General features: G+C 40.6%; 1 protein-coding gene across 2 annotated transcripts; it reads right to left on the reverse strand.

The window, feature by feature from the left end:
* Positions 1-533: 533 nt before the first annotated feature.
* TERF2 (telomeric repeat binding factor 2) lies at positions 534-24248 on the reverse strand. Of its 2 annotated transcripts, none has more exons than XM_032612179.1 (10): positions 23834-24248; positions 23631-23726; positions 22864-22994; positions 14087-14173; positions 12699-12845; positions 10859-10965; positions 9136-9528; positions 4490-4575; positions 2417-2457; positions 534-1956 (listed from the first exon to the last, which is right to left on the reverse strand). In XM_032612179.1, the coding sequence occupies exons 1-10, from the start codon at positions 24201-24203 to the stop codon at positions 1798-1800; spliced, it is 1617 nt and encodes a 538-aa protein (XP_032468070.1). In that variant the 5' UTR covers positions 24204-24248; the 3' UTR covers positions 534-1797. The 2 variants fall into 2 exon arrangements, with proteins under 2 accessions (XP_032468070.1, XP_032468069.1); XM_032612178.1 differs by having other exon boundaries at positions 2417-2460; positions 23834-24247.
* Positions 24249-24460: the final 212 nt, after the last annotated feature.

The raw sequence follows: 24460 nt of genomic DNA on the forward strand, positions 1-24460 counted from the left end.
AGTACATAGTGGCACAGGCATCCCCACCAGAGTCCCACCACTGCCATAGTCCTAGCACTACTCATGTGGTGAGCAGTGACTTAGATTCAGCAAAACAATCACCAGTTCATAGTAAGTTGTATAGTTCTATAGAAACTGTAGGCAGAGTTTTATGTCTGTATACATTTTATAACATAATAAAGATAGCATTGAAGTTATGTTAAAAAATGTTAATAGATCTATGCATTTCTCAAATTTTGAGAAACACGATTAGGATATTTTGCTTCCTTAAATGTATCACAGTGTCATTCTTCTACCTAGAGAGTGCAATCTAACAATGTGAGAGTTGAAGGTAAAAAGCTTCTGGATCCTAAAGCTTGGTTTGGAGGGAGATCACAAGTATCTACAACCAGATTGAGTGGAGATCAAGTTCTTGCCTTCTCACTGTAGTTTCATTTGGGGTTAATTGCTAGAAAAACAGCAGTACCCAACCCCCAAACACGTAGTTAATAGGTAATAAAGCTGTACAAAGTTTCCAAATTTCAACTACAGGATGAATTTTTAAACTTTAGCATTTCTTTACATCTTGCCTTTCCCTCACTCAAAAGTGAGAAAAAAGGAATTATTTTGTCCCCGGAGGTACGTTATATGAAGAAATGGACAAATTAAGAGGAAACTTTCACATCTCTGTATGGCACAGCTTCCAACGATTAGAACATCCAATACAGTTTGACATCAGCTTCTTAACATGGACAATATGGTTTAGCAAAGCTTGTTCAACATTTTGCTACCTCCATCTTTTCAGCTGCAATTAAACAGCTACTTAAATTTGAGAGAAGCAAGACTTTAATGAAGAATGCTACAAGTTATGGACAGTAATTCTCATTTTAAAAAAATTACAGAAAACACTTTACTGAAATTCTTTTTTCCTAAAAAGACAGTCTTTAAGGATGTCTGAGAGACAGCAAGCACAACACAGTACAAAAGGAGAAGGGAATGTTGAATTCCAGTGCAAGACACTAACACAGCACAATTAGGGAATCAGGCGGAAGCAACCATTTCACAAAGAATGGAATTAGGCATTTATACTCAATCAGGATTTTTTTAAGCTTTAAAAGTCCAGCATAAAGAAGGGAATTGGGAAGAGAGGATGGGGAGAGGGGCTAAGCTTATCTACAATCACCATTTTACCAAAAAACACACTGGTTCAACCACGTGAAAAGTGGAGGTTAAACCTGCCTACGTAGCCCAGCAAATAGAGCAAATGCCAAGGCAGTCACGTCTAGGAGTTGATGTCACAACTGGCTAAACAGTTTTTAAAGGGACTCTGATTCCACCAGGACTGGTTTCTCATCAACCTGGGTTCATGACAGATGAAGTTCCTTTGCATGTGCATCAGAAGGCCAAAGCTTTACCTGGAACAAGTTCGCTCCAAGTAATGCTCATGTTGCTGGTTTTAACAGGTCATGGAGTCAAAAGTGACTCCTAACAGACTCCACCATTTCCTAGGAGAAGGTTCTACTGATTACCAGGGATTTAAATTCAAGCAAACCACTAAAGAAGGGAAATACTAATGGTATTCTGGCACTGTACAAGCTATGTGCCTGTCACCTCTGTCAAGGACATGGGGTGGACTTGGCTTTGTTTCTCCGCTCCATGATCTCCAACTGTGATGAAGTGGAACTGGAACCTCCCCCACATGGGAGGAAGATGCCCAAAATTCTCATCCCAGCCCAGCTTCTGAAAGAAACAGCAGACTACCAGGGGCTATTATTAGGAACCATGCTCCTGTGAATTCTGTGGAAATGAAGGCCTGTTTCAGTTCATGCCAAGTCTTTTCATGGTCCGCCAGCGATCCTTAATCATCACAGCTGTTCGGTTCACAAATGGGTAGTTTTTAGAAATGGCGGCCCAGTTTCCTTCCCCGTACTTCTGCACTCCAGCCTTGACCCACTCGCTTTCCTCTACAGTCCACTTCTGCAAAAAAAACACACAAAAACAAAGGATTTATCACAACCTGTCTTTCCACTTATTTATATTTTCATATAGTAAAGAGGTAAACTCAATCCTAGGAGAATAATCTGAATCCAAAGGAAGGATTTATACTTTTAAAACATGATATAGAATATAAGTTAACACCATGGATTTGGACATTTCCTAATTTTCAGTGTCCTGCCATTTCATCCTCAACTTATAACCATTTCTGGATTCAAAATTTCAAACGTGTGTTGTTCATGGTTAGGAAATGCGTCAGCTTTCTGACCACCTAGATTTTTCTTCCAGAGAGTATTTAACTTAGTTTGGATTATCTGAAAATGACAAATAAAATTTTTTACCAGGTGCATGGGTAGTCTATGCCTGTGAGATGTGGGTACTTATTTTATCTCTCTTCTACCTACACAACCAGAAAAGATCAGAAAAGAGAATTTAAAATTACCTGCTTTCTTGTTATATTGGTTGTACTCTCTTCATCTGGTGCTGCTGGAAAACATTAAAAGTAGACTCATTTCAGAGCTTACCTTTCTCGGCACAAACCACAAGAAAAAGACATAGAACGTCTCCAAAGGGAAAACTTGATACAAATTTTACAAACTTTGAGAAAAGAAAGGACATCACTAAAGGATAATTTGATTTTGTCCTCTGCTTGCAAGATACCAATCATTTCAGTCCATGAGAATCTGTACAAAGCAAATACTTTACAATCAGGCATTCAATAAATGTTGGTTAATGATGGATTTCAGGCTCTTTAGTAAAAGCGCTATCATTTTCTAAACTTACTGAGGAACTGTGGTATTTAAAATCCTAATGTAAAAAAAATAATAATAATAAAATAAAATAAAATCCTAATATATATATATATACACATACATATATATATATGCATGTGTATGTAATATATATATTTGTGTATATATACACATTTGAGTGTGTGTATGTACATATATAATTTCTGCTTTATAACCCCTTGTTAATTACTGCTTTGAAATAACACAGTTTTACTGTTTTTGAATTTCCAAATCCTTGATTGTTAGATATAAGTAAAATCTGGGGGCTTCCCTGGTGGCGCAGTGGTTGAGAATCCACCTGCCAATGCAGGGGACATGGGTTCGAGCCCTGGTCCGGGAAGATCCCACATGCTGCGGAGCAACTAAGCCTGTGCGCCACAACTATTGAGCCTGCGCTCTAGAGACCATGAGCCACAAATACTGAGCCCGTGAGCCACAACTACTGAAGCCCGTGTGCCTAGACCCTGTGCTCTGCAACGAGAAGCCACCACAATGAGAAGCCCACGCACTGCAACAAAGAGTAGCCCCCACTCGCCACAACTAGAGAAAACACGCACACAGCAACAAAGACCCAACATAGCCAAAAATAAATAAATAAATACATTAAAATAATTTGGCTCAATTCTTCAAACATAAAGAATGGGGTAATGATTATTGCTTCCCACTCCAACAGACCATGTGAGATCTGGTCAAACTCTACCCTCTCATCCTATGGAAATAGATCAGGCCTCAAAAACAGGGACCAAGATAATATTTTAAAGGACCAGGGGGCTACAGGAGGGTATACAAGTATAATGGACATGCCATCTCAAGCCAACAAGAGCCAGTTAAAAAGCTGCAAGAAAAGGCAAAGTTGCATAAATGTGAAACTTGCTACAGTGTCTGCCTCAGCAGACGCCACTGTCCCAGTAATGCTTCCTGAAGAGTGAAGAAAGGTGACTCAGGAAAAGGGATACTTACAGGAGCACATTATTTATTTTTAAATTATGAAGTATTTCATGATATAGTAGAAGCCGATTTCTGAAACTGACAAATCTGGACTGCATCAGAAGTGGATGTTTTCTAGAACTTTTATATCCTGTTCTTAAAATATTTAATGCCACTTTTATTGTTACTTCTCCCATTTTCTGTGTAATCTTGATTTTCCCAACTATGCTTTTGCCAATGAAAGGTAATTTTTAAGGGCAAAACCTTTGAGGTTGGCAAAGGATTACTATTGCTGCTGTGTTACAGAAGTCTTCAGAATCTCCAAAACTAAGGTTTAGCATGTATATATTTCCATCAGAGTGCAAAATATGTGGTGGGAGAGATCCTAATGCAAATACTATGAAGTTCAATATTAAGGAAAAGTAAAGTTTCTCATCTTAGGAAAAAACACATATATAGAAAGAGGTAAGAGATTATTTACTTAAATAAGACATGTAAGGAATGACCATTTCTACCTTTTTTAATTAAAAAACTTTAGGAAGAACATCAACTACAATTAAATATAGGATTTATTAAACCAAACCAGGAGTTTTCTTTAAATATAAAGCGTTGCTTTGATAGTCTCCATTGTTTAATGGGAAAAGACATAAAACTGATTCCTCATGAATCACAATGAGGAACTTTTAAACTTTTTCTAGTTTGGAGACAAGCAATTTCTGGAACATTGATGTGACAGTAACATGCACCTACACTTCAGCAAGTGTCAAGGAGAGACCAATGAGAATCTTCTGGCTTACCCTGAACTTGAAACAGTTCGTCCTCTTCTACCCAAGTCTCTTTTTCTTCAACCCCATTAGAGTTGTTCCACTTGCCTTTGGGTACTCTGAGGGAACATCAGCGAGAGGACAAGGTGTAAAACAAAGTCATCCCAGGTCATCCCATACGCTGTCCTTAGCTCTACTCATGGCCCTGTATTCCTCCCTGTTCTGCTGTGACCACATTCGAGATTCACCTACATACAACTGCCAAATCTTGACCTGGCCAGGCCTCTCCATGTCAACATCCCCCAGGTTTCAGGACCATCTCTCAAACTCAGCACTGGATACATCACCATCCCCCTCAATGATCTGTTCATTTTCCTGTTGTTTGTTTGGTTGGTTGGTTGGTTGGTTGGTTGGTTTGGACTCCATTACAGATTTCAGCATTCTTCTAACCTAGAGCTACAAACTCCTTCCCCTCCATCACAGACATGCTCTATTCCTATCTCTGGACTGTTCTTCTTTCCCTCCCCATTCCCCTAGTCGAAGCCCATGATGCAATACCTTTCACCAGTATTACACTAGCCTCTTAACTGGAGTCTCTCCCCACTAGCCCCTTCCCCTTCCAAAGCCACCTGAACAATCATCCTAAAATTACCACATCCCTCCCCTATTCAGTGATGGCTCCTCACTGCCTAAACAATGAAGCCTAAATGCCCGTATGGGGGAATCAAGATCATGCAGTCTGGCCTGTCAGTTTCTCAGCAGTTCCTCCTGTTCCCACCAACACCCCCACCGCCCTCTGCTCCTCCTTCCTCCTGTAAGTTCTGTGCTTTCCTGCCTCTTTATTTGCTGTTCTCTCTCCTTGGGATTCCCTTCCCTGCCAAGTGAAGTCCTGCCCATCTTTCAAGGCCATCGTTCTCAATGAAGACTGCCCAACACATACAAAAAGCCCCCGCTCCTCTGCCCTTATGATAGTGATTCCACTTTATTACACAATCGTATCATGACATACCCTTAACCATAAGCACCTTGACGGCAGGGACCATATCCTCATTTGTCTACTCCAAACACCGGGCGCAGTAACACACACCCTCATAGAAGCTGGAGAGATACTAGCTAAACTAATAATGAGATTATCAAAGAGCTGTAAAAGACTTATACCATCAAAGATTAGAATAGTAAGCAAATAAGAATCATTCCTGTGAACATGAAATTTTGAGTACTTGGGTGCAACCAAAAACAGTCCCAAACCTGAAAAATAATCCAAAACCCAAGTTATTAAATAAATGAAAATTATAGTCACTCTTACAGAACATAGCACAAATCTGACCTCAGAATTATAACATCCTTTACAAAACAAACATGGAAAGTATCTGAACTAAGTTTTGAAGAATTTATATAGATCAAAGTCACCGAAAAACCAGACCAAGAGAGTAGAAACAAACTGTTGTTTCCTTCCCCGCTATAAAAAAAATTTATTTTTAAGGCTGTCTGGGTATTTTGCAAATGAAAGCAGTTTGCTTAATAAGTGCATAAACTTGAAAAAAATTCCTTGAGTTCCATGAGTTTTCTATGCAATTACCTAAGTGGCTGGGACAAATGGTGTACTCTCTACTTTTCTTTATTTTTAAATTGGATCATATCCCCCAAAGGGTTATTTCTAAGAACAACTGATTTGCTTGAGACAAAGTAAAAAAAAAAATTACACGAGTTTTTTTCTTCTCAGGATATTAGCTGTGTCAATTACTATTCATAAATAAAGGTCAGACAGCATTACAGTTTAAGTTTTCCATCTATTTATCCAAGTCCTGGGATAAAAACAGATTTTAACCTCAGGGTCCATCATTTTCACCTAAGTGGCTATTCACCCTTCCTGCAGACAGTCTTTGCAGATTACTTGGTAACTTTCTGCTCCTCCTCTGAACTCAGCATTTGCTATTACATGTATAAACATTTTGGTATTTCTTAACTTCTCATGTTGTGGAAGGGGCTGAGACCTTGGTCCTCATCTTAACTGTTAGGTGGCTGTGCGGGCAAGCCGGGTCACTTCCTGGCTCATTGCGCTCCTGACTGGTGAAGTTAAAACTTAATGATCTAGAGGAGTTGCCAAACTACAGCCTGTGGCTGCTGGTTTTGTATAGCCCTTGAACTAAGAATGGTTTTTACATTTTCCGAAGGGTTGTAAAAAAAAAAAACCAAAACCGAAGAATATGCAACAGACACAAAGCCTAAAATGTTTACCCTTTGCTAGCCTTTTATAGACGTTTTGCATGTGGCCCCTTAAATTGCAAGAACCAAGAACTGTTACTTTGTTTGGTTAGTAAACTATCTAGTAAGCACTAGTTCTGTGCTGTGGGGGATATAAAAATATAGTAGTCGTGGCCCTGCCATCTAGGTGATAGACCCTAATCCTGCCTTCCCCTCCTCAGATTCCACTGGCCCAGCTTCCCCTGGGTCCTGACTGCTCACCGGGCAGCAGTCTCCAGCCACCCTCCTCTTCTCCTTTCCCTCAGTGTCTGTTCAAAAGCCCTCAGTGGTGTCTGCTCAGAGGCTTTCTGATCAGGTGTATTAGACTTATCTGGGGCACAGTTAGCAAAGCAGATTAGAGAACACTACCCTGTCTCTTCTAATTCAGTAGACAGGAGCCTGGGAATATATATTTTTTTAAACACTGCACAGGTAATTGTGATATGAAGCCCCTCTTGAGAACCTCTGCCTGATGGAATATAATAGGAACTCAAAATCTGGCCCATCTACCTATCTAGACTTTTCTCCCTTAATCCTCTCTGTGCCCTATATTCTCCTGCCATACAGATTACATGACATTTTCCGGCTCATACCAGGCTTTCTCATGCTGTAATTCAAGAGGCTCCTGTTTCCTAGAACTGACCTCCCAATATTACTGGATGACCTCCTACTCATTCTTCAAGGCCAGCTCAACACTTGCTCCTCAGCAAGGTTGCTCCACCCACAACTCTGCTGCCCAGGCCCAGCTCTTCTTCCCTGCAGCTCCCAAGGCACCTCACATACGCTTCGTTTAGAGCCGGGGTCATAGGATCCCTTTTTTTTGTAAAGGGCCAGTAGTACCTTCAGCTTTGCAGGCCTTACTGTCTTTGTTGCAACTACTCAACTCAAGGTAGCATCAAAAGCAGCCACAGATAATACAAAATTCATGGGTGTGGCTGTGTTCCAATAAACTTTATTTACAAAAACAGGCAGCAGGTGGATTTAGCCAAGGGGCCATAATTTGCCCACCTCTGCTTGAGAGTACCCATCATACTTCATACCCTTGACACATGAGAGAGATGTATCTGAAACCTTCACAGAGTCTCCCATTTATAAAACCACTGTAATCATGCACTCTCTCCAGTTTCCTTGTCTGTTCATGGGAGCGATACTTACACTTCATAGAATTGCTGTGAGGGTAGAGGAGATCAGGTACCAAATGAGAGCAATAGTGTGCTGACTGCATCTGCCTGCCCAGACAATGACTCAGTCACTTCCAGATGCAGGAAGTGGTGCATATAGTGCAGAGCTGTGCCTGAGTATAAATCATTTATCAGATGCCACAGCCCTGCAGGGCACCCAGCACAAGCATGCCAGGACACAGGTCCCCAAACAGCTGTAACAGAGAGCAGTAGTAGAGATGGCAATAACCGTGGGAGATCAGTGAGGTGATCACTGACAGCAGGGTGACCAGGGGAAATTTATGGAGGAGGCAGAGTTTTAAGAGGCAGCTTGGTGTACGTGGTATACAGGCCACGGGCTTTTGTGTCAAGACTGACTGGGATTAAAAATCCCAAAGCCCAATTTTGCCATTTTCTATCTGTGTGACTTCAGGTTAAGTTAGTAACTTTTCTGAACCTTCCTCACCTATAAAGTGGGGCTAGTAAATCACTCACAGAGTGAGGAGTGTAGATATTCAGTAAGATAATATGTGAAAGTGCTTGGCCCGCAGAAAGTATTTAGTCAACATCAGTTTCTCTTCTCTTTGAAAGACAGATGGGATTTTGATAAGCAATGGTGGAGGAATGATAGTCCGAATGTGGGGAATGAGAGGCAGCAAGAAGAGTACAGTAGTAGAAACAGGGTTCCAGGGAGAGCAAGCAGACCAGTTTGCCTAGAGGAAAGATCCACAAGAGGGCACAAATGGTAGCAAAACTGAAAGCCAGGTTGGGGGTCATGATGGGGAGCAAAATGAAAGCATTCTAACCACTGCCCCACAGAACCTAGCACAATGTGAGAGATTAGTAATTACTGAATTTGCCAAGTCTCAAATGCTCATAGAATGTGCAAAACTATAAATATTCATAAATCTCTTTTAAGGATCAAAGTATAACGTGGCCCAATTCAAACAAACTTCCTTTAACAAACAAGACTAATATTTAGTAGTCAAGGCACTCAGAAGTTTGCTAAAAATGGAAGCAGCGGTGAGTAGGAGGCTCTGACACCCTTTCACCCTCACTCCTGCCTAGTGCAATGCCTGGAAGCCCACATGTGGGGCATCAGAACTGGCAGGATGGCTACGACGTCACTCCCCACCCTGAGTCACATTCTAGCAGTCTGAGCAAGCCTTGGTGGTGAATAACTTAGCTGAAAGTTACTTCATTCCCGGAAGCAATACCAGGCATAACCAGGACCACCAACCAGCCCCCAAACTTCTACAAAGAAGGTCTTCATACTTGGGATTCTTCTCCCCAGGGAGGGGTTGGTTGAGGATGGTGGGCTTGGATGGTGAAGCAGGAATGACTTCCTGGGAGGAGTCGAGGCCTGCGCTGGGCTCAGTGCTCTGGCTGTCCTCCTCCAAAACCAATCGGCTTATTGTCATGCGCTTGTTCTTGGGCTGCAGTTCAGAGCCACTCTCACCCTCAGCAGGGCCTGAACTTTCGTTTTCATCTTTTCTCGGTCTCTTGTTTTTGAGGGCTGGTGATGATGGGCACACTTTATTAGGAAATACCATATCTTTCTGGTCCAGTTTTGAGAAGGCTGCCTCAGAATCTTGTGCACTGGACAGAGTCTTGAAAGCTGCTTTCAGAGCCATAATTCCAATGGTGGTTGGAGTGTTCTGTAGATGCCTACAAATAATGCAAACATAACAGAGATCAGTTTCACCATTGTGGATGCTTGTCCAAGCAGCCACAACTTTTTCAAAGTGGGAAGCTTCAAATTAGAAACTCCTCACGTTGAGAACTCTTCATTAAAAAAAAAAAAAAAAAAACAGGGTGCGTGATACAAGCTTTATTTATAAAAGCTTCCATTTATAAGTGTTAAACAGAGGCTTTAAATATGATATGTAAGTTGAACTATGGAGCTTAAACTTCAAGTAAGAGAACCCTAAAGGAACTAGGGCCAATGATACTCCCTCCAGAGACCTCTTCAGCCTGTGTGCTGTCTAACCCATTAGTCTGCATGGACTAAAGTGGTGCTTTCCACAATGCAAGAACTCTGTGTAGTGCCTAACAACTACAGTCCATCTGGACAACCAACTGATAATCCAGCAATCTCACCTTGAAGTCTAAACTCTTCTTCCAGCTGTCCTAGTCCAACCCTCATGTGAGAGAAGTAAAAGACTGGCCTCCATTCTGCCCTCTTTCTCCTACACTACACTTATAAATGGGATCTTGAGAATTCTCAGAGTGAGAAGAGTGCCACACAGTCTTGGAGAAACTACCTTTTCAAAATAAAGTTCATCTATCATTTGGATGTTTTAAGTAAAAACTGTTAGGAGAGGGCAAACTGGCAGCCTGCAGGCCAAACCCAGCTGGCAGATGTGTCTTGTCTAAGCTATTCAAGTTTTTTTTTTTTTTTAATTGGACTAACCGCCAACATTCAAAAACTGGGAAATCTCAAAAAAATTTTTTGGACGTCTCACATAAAAATTTGAACTGAAGTTTGGACATCTTTGGACGTCTCACGTAGCAACAATCACACGAAGCTGGAAAGCATGCCCTCTCTGTGTCCCAGTCCCGTGCTCTCAACTGTATTATCCTAGACCCACTTTGCTCCTTTACATCTCCTACTGGGCCCCCAAACACATCTAAACGTGTGACCTCTGCTTTGTTAACTGGTCCTGGGAATCTGATTCACAAGTGTGAGCACTGCATTAAGAGATGAGGTATCAACAGGGAAGTACTGAGTAGATACAGGTGAGGCAAAGAGAGAGAAACAGAAGGAAAGAACCTTTGAGGAATAGCCAGTCAGGAACTTCTGCCAAGGATCTGACATCCCATTTTCAATATTCCCATCTTCCCAGGATGTGCTCTGTAAATCCCACAGTGCCTTCCACGAGTAACCCAGTAACATGTTAAGAGGTCAAACCACTGATCCTGCTCGAAGACGACGACTATGCTTCCCACACATCACCCCAGTGTTTCAGCCAACATCACAAAAGGATATCTCTCTCACCTGGCAGGTTCTCTGAGTGGCTTTTCAACAGGCTCTGGTGGTGGCTGTTTATCTTCCTTCACTGTGGTTGAGGTGGAAGACTCAGATTTCAAAGCCTTTTTGGCCATCTGGGAAAGGAAAGATGTCGTCAGGAAGAGGAAGTCACAAAATTTCATTAACTGCTTCTTTCACCATGAACATACTCAATATGCAAGCATGCTCACTTACAAACCCAATTTAGGCATAGACTAGAGGAGGACATAAAAAGGGATCGAACTTACAAGAATTATCTCAAATTTCTTCCTCCCTTCCCTCAAAAAGTGGCTCACAGTTTTCTATACTAAAGGAGAACTCAACCTGAGTGGTGCTAAAAGCATCTTGATATTCCAAGAATTCTGAAAGGTTATTTTGGACAACAAATACTTAAATGATTTTACTTTGTATCTCCTCTTCTATCCTTCCAATCTCATCCCTAATTTAGTTTCTGAATACCTAATAGACCTTTGGGGTCATATGCAAAAGTCAAATCTTTTTTTTTGAAGCTTAGGGATGACTGATGTCTACATTAATGTCTTTTAGTTTGTGTATAGAATTTTTCATGACTTGCCACAAATGTTTTGCCTATTAACAACTCTTTGAAAATCCTTACTTGTACCACATGAAGCCCTCAGTAGGCCAATCTTGCTCTAACTCCAGCTGCTCCTCTGTTACCCTCAGACTGAACTTCTACACATTTCCAGTCAGTCCAGTATCATTCCATTTTAGATTGCATGTCTGTAAGGAGTGGTATCTTAAGAGCTGAGAATTCTGTCCTCAACAGAAAGAGTGACAGGTTATTTTCCAGTTACCTGAATATGAAGGAAGGGTTCCTAGGCCAGGCTCAAGTTCCTAGGCCAGGCTCAAGTATCCTGACACTTGCTCCTTGAACACTCCAAACTATCTGCTTTACAAATAATTTTGAGAATTGCCAAATGATTGCTAGGATCACTGACACTATCCTGATATGGGCCTTGCAGATCTACTGTTAGGAACTAGGATAATTTGAACACTATCAAAATCCTTGTTTTAAAAAAAACCCTCTCGGGCTTCCCTGGTGGCGCAGTGGTTGAGAGTCCGCCTGCCGATGCAGGGGACACGGGTTCGTGCCCCGGTCCGGGAAGATCTCACATGCCATGGAGCAGCTAGGTCCATGAGCCATGGCCGCTGAGCCTATGTATCCAGAGCCTGTGCTCCGCAACGGGAGAGGCCACAACAGTGAGAGGCCCGCGTACCACAAAAACAAAAAACAAAAAACAAACAAAAAAAACCCTCTCATTCAGTTCATGGTCCACCTTCTATGACAGACTAGGTTCTAATTCTTCCCTGTGCTGTCTTGAGCCTCACTGCATCCATTCTTTCTGCTTATCCCTCTGATCCAGTTAAAGTATGTCTTCATTTGGCCTCTCTTGCTAATCATACTCTAGTCACACTTTTCTCCAGTTATGCCTCCTTCCTGTCAACAACCCCATCATACCACATCTGTCAAACCACTCTTCCTCTCCCAAACTTAACTCAAGATTTCATCTCCTTTGGGAACCACCATCAGTTGTAATTGAATGTTCTCCTACTTTAACCACACAGATGAATGCCACATAGAGGAAGTAAAAATGGGAGGTGAGGGAAACTAGGAATGTTGCATTTGCCTCTGCCAGGATCTCTGCTTCTGAATATTTAAGGCATTTAATTAAGAAAGATAGCACATATAATTCAGTTTTTTCCACACATTTACTCTTTTCACTTTAAAAAAGAGCTGTCCTTTTCTAACTGCCTACACATCCTCCAGGCTACATCACAGTTATGAGAAGAGAAGGCCATGCCCCACCGTGAGGAGGTAGGGCTCTGCATCATCCAGGTGACTCTCCAGGAAGCGCAGCATCTTCTGCTGGAAGGTTTCATAGGAAAAGTTCTGGATAACAGGGTGGGCCAAGTTCTTTTCACGGATAATGTTCAGGAGATCATTTCTCAGCTTCTACACAAAGGACCAATTTTTGCAATGTGAGAAAGAAAAACTCCAGTAAAAATTCAATGATGATGAGTTAAAACAAAGCTATCAGAACGTTCACAATGCTGTCAATGAATATCACTGGTACACATGTAAGAAGGGAAGCCTACCACAATGTAGAACAAGTCAAAAAATTACTGATCAGCCACAGTAGGTTACTATGTAGCTATAAAAAAAAAAAGGATGAAGAACTTAAGATCTAAAGTACCTTTATACTTTTACATAAAGATTTTTTTTTTTTTTTTTTTTTTTTTTTGCGGTATGCGGGCCTCTCACTGTTGCGGCCTCTCCCTTTGCGGAGCACAGGCTCCGGACGCGCAGGCTCCGCGGCATGTGGGATCTTCCTGGACCGGGGCACGAACCCGTGTCCCCTGCATCGGCAGGCAGATTCTCAACCACTGCGCCACCAGGGAAGCCCCATAAAGATTTTTAAACTTCCAAAAAAAGAAAACCAAAAAGGATGAAAAGTTCCCTATGTACTAATATAAAAAGATCTCCAAGATATATTAAGGGAAACAAGCAATTTGCAAAATGCTCAAATTAGTGTGTAGAATATGCTCACAAATGTATATGGGAAGAACAGGAAAAATGGATATATGTGTATGTCTGTATATGTACACACATGCATACTTATTTGCTTGCATATGCACAGAATATCTCTGTTAAGAATAAAAGAAAAAAACATTGGTTGCCTCTAAGGAGAGGAACGAGATGGCTGAGTCAGACATGAGAGAATTTTCACTAAGCTCTTTTGTTGTACCTTTCGAATGTTGTATTACATATATGTATTACCTTTTCAAAAACTGAAAATTTATATTTATAAAGGAAAAAAAATAAGAGCAGGGTACCAACAGAGCTTTTGACACCAGAAAATAGAAGATAAGTCCTCACCAAGGCAGATTCTCAAGTCTGCAGGATCAACGTTTATGTAAAGTCAGAAGTGTTAATACCAGTGCTGATCACTAAAGTTCTGTCAGAAACCTGACAGTAATGGGCAAGTAAATGATTTATGTAAAATTTTCAAACAAATTTTTGAAATGCCATTCTAACAGTAAGTTATCCGGGATAAAAGGCAACATGCTCAAGGTGCTGAATATTTAAAGGCGAATATTTATATAACATTCCTGACAAAGAACCCTTTCCCTGTTTCCCCACAAAAGGCAATGAGCTGGATTTAGGTCATGGGAGCAAAAATATATCAAATTTACCTGAGTTGTGGGGTCCTTGGACATATGTTTTTTCAAAATTTTTGAAGCCTTTTCAAATTCTTTGTTTTTGATACAAATAATGACTGCCTACAAAAGGGGGAAAAAGACTTTTTTTAAAACTGTTGTAATAATGAAAGGTATAATTAGAATATCAAAATAAGCTCAACTAAAAAGTAAAACTGAGTCTTACATACCCAAGAACTTTATCACATTCTATCAAATTCCTGTATTTAAAAACTAACAATTATTTTTCAAGCGTATGAACAACCGTACGCTCTTTCAGTGTGTAAGGTAGTAGATTTTCAACATTACATTGGATTAAAAAAAAAATAGCTGATAAAGCAAAATCTGATCTCCTGGATTACAGACATTTACCCAATCTGAATAGGGCTTCCTAAGGAAAGGCAAAATGGACAGGAGTCATCCCAGGTCCCCAGAACAACTGGTTTTGTTCAATTTGGCTGCAAAAGCTTTGATGTAATGGGGGGAATGAGAGGAGGAGATACTGTGGGGTGGGGGGAGGAGGGGAATAATTTGCTGACCACAGAGTTCTGCTAGTTCCATTCAGGAAAGGCCTGAGGCCAGTTCACTAGGAGAACCAGCACAGCCTCTCATACTGTAAACCCCAGCGGGCCAACTCCAGTTAAAGTGTGCAGGGAATTGCTGGGACAAACAAACCCAGCTCAGCCACAGGCAGCAAAGAAAGGACAAAGTTTCAGGTAGGATGAGAAGGTCTCATCAGCCACAGAGAAAAAGGAGAATCCTTTGGTCAAGACCCCCCAAGAGAACATATGTAGAGGGCAAATAACAGTGATTGAAAATTAAAAGGATATTTAAAAAACATATGTGCACTTTTTTTAAAAATTAGAAAAGCAAGGAAAAATTGGGACCACCTGGAGTTATCTAACAGGATAAAGTAGCTACCTTAAATCCAGTCTCAAAGAAACATATCCCACACACGAAAAAGGGAAGAAAAACTGGTCCATAGATATTTTCAGTCTTCACAGGGAAGAATTTAAGGAGAAACATACAGACCAAGAGAAGGAGGACTAGCAAGGGAATTCAGAAAGTACAACTCTCTGGTGCTTCTGTCCTCCACATGCTGAACACAGCCATACAGGGCAAAGGAAACTGGTGTCAAACGCTTCTGAAGAGCAGGCACAACACTAAGTTCCTACTGCCAGGGAGGGAACAAAGTAAATAAGTCTTTTCATTTTAATCAGATCATCATATTCACTTTTACATCATTTTCAGCAGAAAAACTATACTAAGACTATACTTATTTTCTTGAAGCATACAAAGGTTTTACTTTTTATAAATCGCTTAGGTCCTATTACATTGTTTTTTTTAAAAGATTTTTTTTGATGTGGACCATTTTTAAAGTCTTTATTGAATTTGCTACTATATTGCTTCTGTTTTATGTTTTGGTTCTTTGGCCACGAGGCACTGGAATCTTAGGTCCCCAACCAGGGATCGAACCCACACTTCCCGCATTGGAAGGCAGTCTTAACCACTGGACCGCCAGGGAAGTCCCAGGTCCTATTATGTTTTAAAATGTTATTTAACTTGCATAAAGTAAAATTAACTTTTTTGGCATACCGTTCTAACACATGTATCAACTTCTGTAACCACCACAATGATACCAAAAACCATGGATCAAATAAACCTCCCTTGTGCTGCACTCTGTAGTCACCTCCTCCCCATCCCTAACCCCTGATCTTTTCAGGGGTTTCATCTCTTCAGAATGTCATATAAATGGAATCATACAGTATATATGAAATCACACAGCTTAATTTTTAAAGGATGTAGCCTTGAGTCTAGCTTCTTTCCCTCAGTATAATGTCCTGGAGATCTATCTGTATTGTTGCATTATCAGTAGTTCCTGCTGTCTTATTGATGAAGCAGTGTTCTGTTGTATGGATGTACCAGTTTGTTTATCCATTCACCCACTGGAAGAACAGTTGGGTGGTCTGCAATTCTGGTGATTATGAATAGAGGTGTTAAAACATTTATGTCCAGGTTTTGGTGTGACCATAACTTCATCTCTCTAAGGTAAATACCCAGGGGTGGAACTGCTGGGTCATTTGGAAAATGCATGTTTATAAGAAATGGCCAAACTGTTTTCTTGAATGGCTATACCATTCTGCACCCCATCAGCAATGTATGAGGGTTCCAGTTGCTCCACATTCACACTAGCACTTGTTAGTGTTAGTAGTTTTTAAAGTTTAGCCACTCTCATAGGTATGTCCCAGTATTCTCTGTGGTTTTAATTTGTATTTCCCTATTGACTAAATGATGAGCATCTTTTCATGTGCTTATTTGCTATCTGTGTATTCTCTTTGGTTGTTTTTTTAAAATAGTGGTGTTTGTTTTCTTGTTCATTTTGAGAGTTCATTCTCTGAACAGTGTTTTTCTCAGAACAAAAGTTTTAATTTTGATGAAGTCCACTTTATGCTCTTGCAGATCTTGCTTTTAGTGTCATATCTAAAAACTTTTTTGCCTAAGTCCAGGACATGAAGATTTTTTTTTTCAAGTTTTCTTCTAAAAGTTTTATAGCTTTACATTTTACATTCAGATTATGATCCACTTTGAATCAATTTTGGTATGAGTTTTAGGTCAAAGTTCATTTATTTTTTGCATAGGGACATCCAATTGTTTTAATTCCAGTTGTTGAAGACTATCCTTTTTCCGTTGAATATCTTTTTCCATTGAAATGCCTTCATATTTTTTGTTAAAAATTGATCAGTCATATTTTTGTGGGTCTATTTCTGGACTCTCTCTTCTGTTCCACGAATCTATATATCTACAGTCATGAGTACTGTAGCTTTATAGTAATTCTTAAAATTGGGTAGTGAGTCCTCCAGCTTCATTCTTCTTTTACAAAATTGTTTTCGTTATTTTAGCCTTTTTTTTAACCTTACTATATGTCTTTTAGAATCAGTATCTACAGAAAATCCTGCTGAGATTGTGATTAGAATTACATTAAATCCATAGATTAATTGGAGAGAACTGACATCTTAACTATATTAGGTCTTCCAATCCATGAACAGGGTATGTCTTTCCATTTAATAGGTTGTGATTTCTTCATCAGCATTTTGTTGTTTTCCAAATACAGATCCTACACATGTTTTGTTAGACTTATACATATTTTCCTTTTCTTTTTTGGAGCTATTGTAAATAACTGTTTTGGTAATTTCATTGCAGATTTTCATTTTCATTTCATTTCACTGCTAGCATATGAAAATATGATTGATTTTATGTGTTGATCTTGTATCCTGCAGTCTGGCTAAACTTAATTATAGCTTTTTTGGTATATTCCATGGAATTTTCTGTATGGATAGCCATGTCATCTGGAAAAAGGGACAGTTTTATTCCTTGTTTTCCAATCTGTTGCCTTTTATTTCTTTTTCTTGACTTACTGCACTGGCTAGGTCTTCTGGTATGATGTAGAGTGGAAGTGGTGAGAACGGACACCTTTGCCTTATTTTGGATCTTAAGGTCAAAGCATTCCATTCTTCACCATTAACTATGTTACCTGTAGTTTTTTTTGTAGATGCCTTTTATCAGGTTGAGGAAGTTCCCTTCTATTCCTGGTGTGCTGAGTGTTTTTACCATGAACTAATGTTGAATCTTGTCAAACGTTTTTTTGCTTCAATTGATATGACCAATGGTTTTTCCTTTGGACCAACAGGGTAAATTACATTCACTGATGTTCAAATACTGAACCAGCCTTGCATTCCTGGGGCTTTAGTTTCCCTATTCTGCCACACACTAACTGCATCTGCATCCAGGACTAAGCATCAGGATAGACAGTAAAAAAAAAAAGGAATGGAATCCACTTCAAGTTCTGGGAGTCACAGCTCTACTGCTAAAGAGAAAGGGTTCTCTTCCTTTAGGTTTAGGTGCCTGCCCTCCTGCCACTGTCATCACTGGGTCACTGCTGCTACCAGTGTAGTAATGCCTGGGTGCTAGGATAGAGAAGGGAAAAAAGGAAAAAAAAAAAAAAACAAAAAACGAGATTTCCTCCACCCTCTCTGATCCTTAGCAGATCCCCTTTCCTGCTCTTCAGACCAGAGAGAGCCTCTCTTGGAGTTCTTTCTGTTCACACCTGGGGTGCACTTCCAGGTTTCAGGATCCTTCAAATCCAGGCCTGGTGATACTGGAAAGGGAAAAAATGGTAATCTACTCATCACCAGTTTGGTGGACCTTCATATTCTGGTCTTCTCCAATAGCTTACTACCCTTTACATTTCTGAGTTCTCCATTCATTCTGTCCAGGATTTATACTTGCATTAAGAAAGACAGAAGAAGGGCTTCCCTGGGTCCAATGGTTAAGACTCTGTGCTTCCACTGCAGGGGGCACAGTTTTGATCCCTGGTCAGGGAACTAAGATCCCACAGTTTTGATCCCTGGTCAGGGAACTAAGATCCCACATCCCTAAGATAAGAATATGCTTATCTATCTTTCCCAGAACTGGAACACAGCTCTCCTACTATGTTTAATTTGTGAAACAAGAAAGGAAATGTGAATGCTTTCAAAATTTTAATTGAAAGTCTGCCTCCGAAGTTTGTACTATGAGCTTTTTTAAAACTATGCATTATTTCCTGGGAAGTTTTTTCATTTGTTTTTGTTTTTTAAGAGATCAAACTTTGCTTTTTGAAAACTTGAAAGTTTTTGAAGTAAGTATAATTTCTTCTCTTATGTTTCTGTTAAGGTTCTTACCATCTAAGCAATAGCAATGGTCTCTGGCTAACTTAAACAAAAGGGAAATTCCAAGCACAGATTTTCAGTATAGGTGAGATAGGTTTATGTTAGAGGCAAGGCCAGAAAGGACACAAGAAGAGAAAACCAAACTCACAGAAGTGAAGAAAGGCTAAAAAAGCAAACTCGCCAAAGAAACCAGGCTGTTATGGGAAGCACAGATGCTCAAAAAGCCTTGACAAAGCTTTTTGTTTCAAGAATTAAAGTTTCAAGACATTGTGTCTGATGCACCAGCCCCTCAGATGTGGTAAGGTCCTCAAAGAAAATCAAGGTGCTATTACCAAAGGTACACAGCAAAAGCAACACCTAAATGCTTCCCAAGAACATGCCATATATGTTACTCTCTCCTGTTCACAGAAATCTGAGGCATCTCTCTTTTAGTTATGAAAAGAAAACCAATGTAGTCTCAATATTATTATCAGCTTACAGAAGCAATTCTCAAACTTTTTGGTCTCAGGATTCTTTCTTTATACTGTAAACTGTTAATGAGAACCCCAAAGAGCTTTTGTTTATGTGGGTTATATCCGTTGTATTCACTGTATTGGAAATATAAAACTGAGAAAAATTTTAAATATTTATTAATTCATTAAAAAATAACAAACTCATTACAGGTTAACATAAGTAACATATCTTTATGAAAAATTATTTAATAAAAGTTTAATGAGAAGGGTGGCATTGTTTTACATTTTTCCAAATCTCCTTAATACCTGGTTTAATAGAAGAAGATGGTATTCTCATATCTGCTTCTGCATTTCTTCTGTTGTGATACGTTGTTTTGGTTGAAATATATTAAAAAATCTGGCCTCACACAGATATAAAGTTGGAAAAGGGAGTAGTATTTTAATAGCTCTTTCAGAAAATGTGGACATTCTTCTTTGACTCTACACCAAACTTTGACAAGTGAACTCTTCATCGTTATTACATTAAAATCTGTTAGTCTGTCTTGCACTTTTAATGGATCTGTTACCCATGAATGATTTTGCAATACAATTCATCGATCATTTGGAAATTACTGGTTTACCGAGTCATGATCTTCCAAATGTTGATACATTCATTAAAAATCTTTTTAAAATCATAGTTGTTAATATCACCATCAATCATATCAGAAAAGTCTGAATATTGGGAAGCTACCAAGCACATGAATATAAGTTTTCCAAAATTCTAATTTTCACCTGAAAGCTTGAATTTTACCTCTGCCAACAAATACTGTCACTTGTTTTCCTTGAAGTGACTGCCAGATTTACCACATCTGAATAACCAAAGTTTGTCAGTTATTTCAAGTAAAAATGGTACTCCATTAGAAAAGCAGCTAGATCAGCAGCATGCAACTCAATCACACAAGTACCTATCCGGAAGAAAACCATCGTGTTTTTGTATGCAGCAGAAATGCTACAGAAAAACTTCCTATATTGTCAGACTAAATACTGGAAAAACGTCTGCTCAAGACTTAATAAAATTAGTAATTTTTACTGCTTCATCAAAGACATTCTTAATTAAAACTGGCTGTTTTTTATTTTTTAAACTGCAAGCATGTGGCAATGAAGAATACAATGACTACCAGTACAATTTACGACTGCCTTGGTGACGGTCACGCTAAGGCACCAGAAATTTTTACCCATCACTGTTTTTGCATCATCAGTGTAAATGTCAGTGCACTGAAAACCTCAACTAACATTATGGCATTATTGTAAAGATAGTTTTGACCCCTGAAAGGGTCCCGAAGACCTGCAAAGATCCCTGGATCATACATTGAGAAGCTCTAACTTAACAAACAACTTACTTGATAAGCTTTTTAAAAAATTTAATAAACTTTAAGATAAATTGCTGTGATACTTTAGAGATCTTAAAAATGCATCAAAAAGCTTCAATGAGCCTAGGCATTCCAAGGTAACAAATTCTATGACTAAATGAGAAATTAAAAAAATAAATCAAAGAGACATGTGATACAGTATCATTTAATAACTTGGATATCAAGGTAACTATGGTAGCCAGCCTCTAAGATGGCTCCCAATGATACCCACCTCCTGCATAGTGCCATTCCACCCACAAATTCCAGCTGGTCAGGTCTGTGTGGCCAAGAGCATATGGTAGAAGTGGTATGTCACTTCTGAGATTAGTTTATAAAAGACTACAGCTTTCTGTCTTGGGCTCTTGTTCTCTGGGATCCTCTAGGGGAAGCAAGCTACCTCATTGTAAGTAGCCCTACGGAGAGGCGAGGAGCTGAAGTCTCCAGCCAACAGCCAGCGAGGAAGTGAGTCCTGCTAACATCCATGTGAGGGAGCATGGAAGCAGACCCATCAGTCCTGGTTGAGTCTTGAGATGACTGCAACCCTGGCAGGCAGCTTGACTATCATCTCACGAGAGACCTCGAGTAGGAAACACAGCTAAATCACTACCAGCTTCTTGACTCTTGGAAACTGAGAGATAATATTTATTGTTTTAAGCTGTTAAATTTGGGGTTGATGATAATATTTATTGTTTTAAGCTGTTAAATTTGGGGTTAATTTGTTACACAGCAGTCAACAGTAATATATAAGTAACAAGAGATCTGGTACCTGGTGGAAAATGAAAAAGCAGAAGGGAGTCAACATAAGAAAATGGTTGACTATTTTAAGGGAATCTGGATTTTGCTAATAGATTTTTCCTAATGAAGCCCCCAAACAGATCTATGAACTTAAATAATAAATATTCAACTGAAAGATAAAAGCCCATAGACTCTACCAGAAGAGCAGCCAGAAGACAGATCTATACCCCTTGTGTTCTGAAGGAGTTGCATTTCTGAATTAGCTGGCTACTTAACAGTAGTTACATAAAGTACCCTGAACTGGTACCACTTCTTCCCATCCAAAAGATCCTTAGCTATTCTGCAAGTAGCCCTGGATTTCTCCTCCCTTGCTAATATGTCTTTTCTGGCATTTTACCTCCAACACAAACCTGACTCACCTATACTAAAAATCTAGCAATCGTTCCTCCTTGGAATTAGAATTTCCTAAGCATTCTTTGTAAGACTAACAGTTGTTCCTGCCCAAGGTCCTTAACTGAATAAATATCTGCACCCCACACACAGTTTTTTAACTGTTGTTTTTTTAAACAGGGTGTCTGAGTACCCAGCACATAGCCAAGGGACAGAAAGTCTTTGCTAAACAAGGTTTTGTCCCTTACCCCCCCACCCCCAAGATCCCATCCTTTTACGAGGTGCTGTTATCTTTTCTTACCAATATCCTTACTTTTACCGCCAAGGCAATGCTGAGCTGTTGTCCTTCAGTCCCCACCTCTGCATCTGCTTCCACACCCCCAGCCTTGGTTATTGGAGAAGAAAAAGCTTTTTCTGACTGGTTTCCATGGCTGCTTCAATGTTTTAAATATAAATAAGTTCCACTACTTGAAGCTACCTGAGCCATGACATAGTTCCAGTCCCAAATTCCTAGACACTCTACAAGCTTTTTTCTTGTCGAGAACACTGCCTGCGCCAGCCTTCTACCACTACTGTTTTTCAAAATGGCTGATATCTCAGCACCTCTGATTCTGTCTGTTCAAGGGGAATGTTCCCTAAGCCTCTTTCTGCAATTGCATGAAAGAGCTCAAAGCAGTCCCACATTTCCCAAGGCACCAGCTATTCTCCTTGGTCTATAATAAACAAGAGTGACAAGATCCTAGCCCATTTACTTTTAGCCCTTTCACGATGCTGCTCTGAATGGTAATAATAACCTACAAAATGTCATTCTTCAATGCCAACTCACTTCCTGTGTACTGTGGCCCCTCCTGCCAGGGCCACAAGGGAGACCACCAAAATCACAAAAGCTGAGCCATTAACAGTTCTTTCCAAGTCTGGGCTAGGAAGGGGTCACCTGATGAAATAACATCTATGTGTGTGAATTATGTGTTCTGAGTGTGCTCTGCTCACTTGCTCTCTCTCCATCCCTGTTTGTCCTCCACCCCACACAAAAAAGATAAGCAGATTCCACAAAGACCTCTGATCTTTGGTAAAAGAAAAAAAAATTTTAAATAGAGCCTTACAGCCTCCTTGACCAGTTTTCTACTGGATTCGACCACTGCCTCTGTCAGTGTAAATTCCGTTTTAATCATCTCCAGCACATTGATAGCTGATTCCAGTGGTGTGAGCTCAGCCTCCATATCAAAGGAACAGTCTAGGACAAAGAGCACAATTTTCACTTTAACCTATTTTCTAAAGAGCAGAAGAATTATGTTCAAATATATATATATATGTATATATATATAGAAAAGAAACATGCAAATATAGTAAGATTTGCATTTAATTTGCTTACATACTGGCTACAGGCTTACAAACATGTTAAGGGTCCAAATTCAAATCCATGAATTTCAAGTGACTAATTTTCAAGACAGGTAAAAAGTTATTTTTAAACACATGCATCTGTATCTCAAATGGCAGCATCAGATACAAACGGCCAGAAACTAAAGATCATTTTGCTAAACGGCCGTCAAGTTCAATTTAGGAAAAGAAAAAAAAAGTGCTCATAGTTTAAAAACACTCTACTATGGAGGAAAAATGGCCATCTTCACATAATTCACTTTACATAGCAACAAAGTTGGGGCGAGCAAGAAACAGGTGGGAGGAAATAAAAAACATAGAAAAGCAGCCAAGAGAATACTAAGTGGAGAAAACTAAGGCCAGAGAATAAACACCGTGATTGAAACATAGTAGCCCACCTTAACCCTGAACCCTTCAGTCTAGGATGTAAGTTTGAAAACAACGTAACCCTAAATAAGTGAAGCCCAGAGAAGAACATAAAAAATAGCCATACCTAAATTTTCTCCTTCTTCAATGCGCGACAGACACTGCATAACCCGCAGCAGCCGAGACACGGTATGCTCCTTCCCCAAGGGCCTGACAAGCAAAGCTGGGAGAGAAGACATTGTTGGCTCGGCGACCCCCAGCCGCTACACTCGGGCCCCACAGATCACCTTCCCAGGAGCCCCAGCCTCCTTCCCCAGGCCCGGCCCTCACCCTGCATGATGTCCCGGATCTGCCTGAAGTCCCCGTACCGGCTACCCCGAAAGGCCCGCAGCGCCTCGTGGAAGTAGAACTTGAGCACCCAGCGGTTGACTGCCTCCTCCAGCCGCGCCTCCCCCGCGCCCCGCTCCGCGGAGCCCCCCAGCCTCGGTGCGTGGCGCCCCCGCCGAGCCCGCCCGCCACTGCGGGACGCCCGCCTGCCTGCAGCCCTCCCGCTGCTGTCGCTGCTCCCGCCTCCTCCCGCCATCGCGTCCGATCGCTGCGCGCCCTCCCTGCCGGGACGCTTCTTCGACTGTGACGCCGCCGGGTCACGCACAACGCCCGGGCCGGAAGCGGAGCCAGCCGTCCCGGCTCCCGCGGCCATGATACGGACGGCGTTCCGAGCCCCCCGCGGGCTTCTGGGAGGGCAAGGACCGGTCGCTCCCAGCCTTCCTCTTGGACCCCGTAGTTCCCGTTGTGCCGGCCGCAATGCCTGCTGGAACTTGAAGTCCATGCTGCTCAGATGGGTAAACCAACGGCGGTAGGAGGTGTCAAGTTTGCTCCGAAATTGTGGAACGCTATACTAGAGACGCTGGGCTGTGTATAAAATATTGAAAAATAAAATAAATTATTAAACATTTT

This window comes from Phocoena sinus, chromosome 19 (assembly GCF_008692025.1).
Source record: "Phocoena sinus isolate mPhoSin1 chromosome 19, mPhoSin1.pri, whole genome shotgun sequence".
Classification (NCBI taxonomy): Eukaryota; Metazoa; Chordata; class Mammalia; order Artiodactyla; family Phocoenidae; genus Phocoena; species Phocoena sinus.

Bases quoted from the DNA above. Each gene is read 5' to 3' on its own strand.
- TERF2 (XM_032612178.1), bottom strand. From the start codon at position 24,203: ATGGCCGCGGGAGCCGGGACGGCTGGCTCCGCTTCCGGCCCGGGCGTT. The intron at 22,995-23,630 runs GTATGGCTATTT...TCTTTGTCCTAG, and splicing joins TGAAGAAGGAGAAAATTTAG to ACTGTTCCTTTGATATGGAG. The intron at 9,529-10,858 runs GTGAGAGAGATA...CATTATTTGTAG, and splicing joins CCACTCAGAGAACCTGCCAG to GCATCTACAGAACACTCCAA.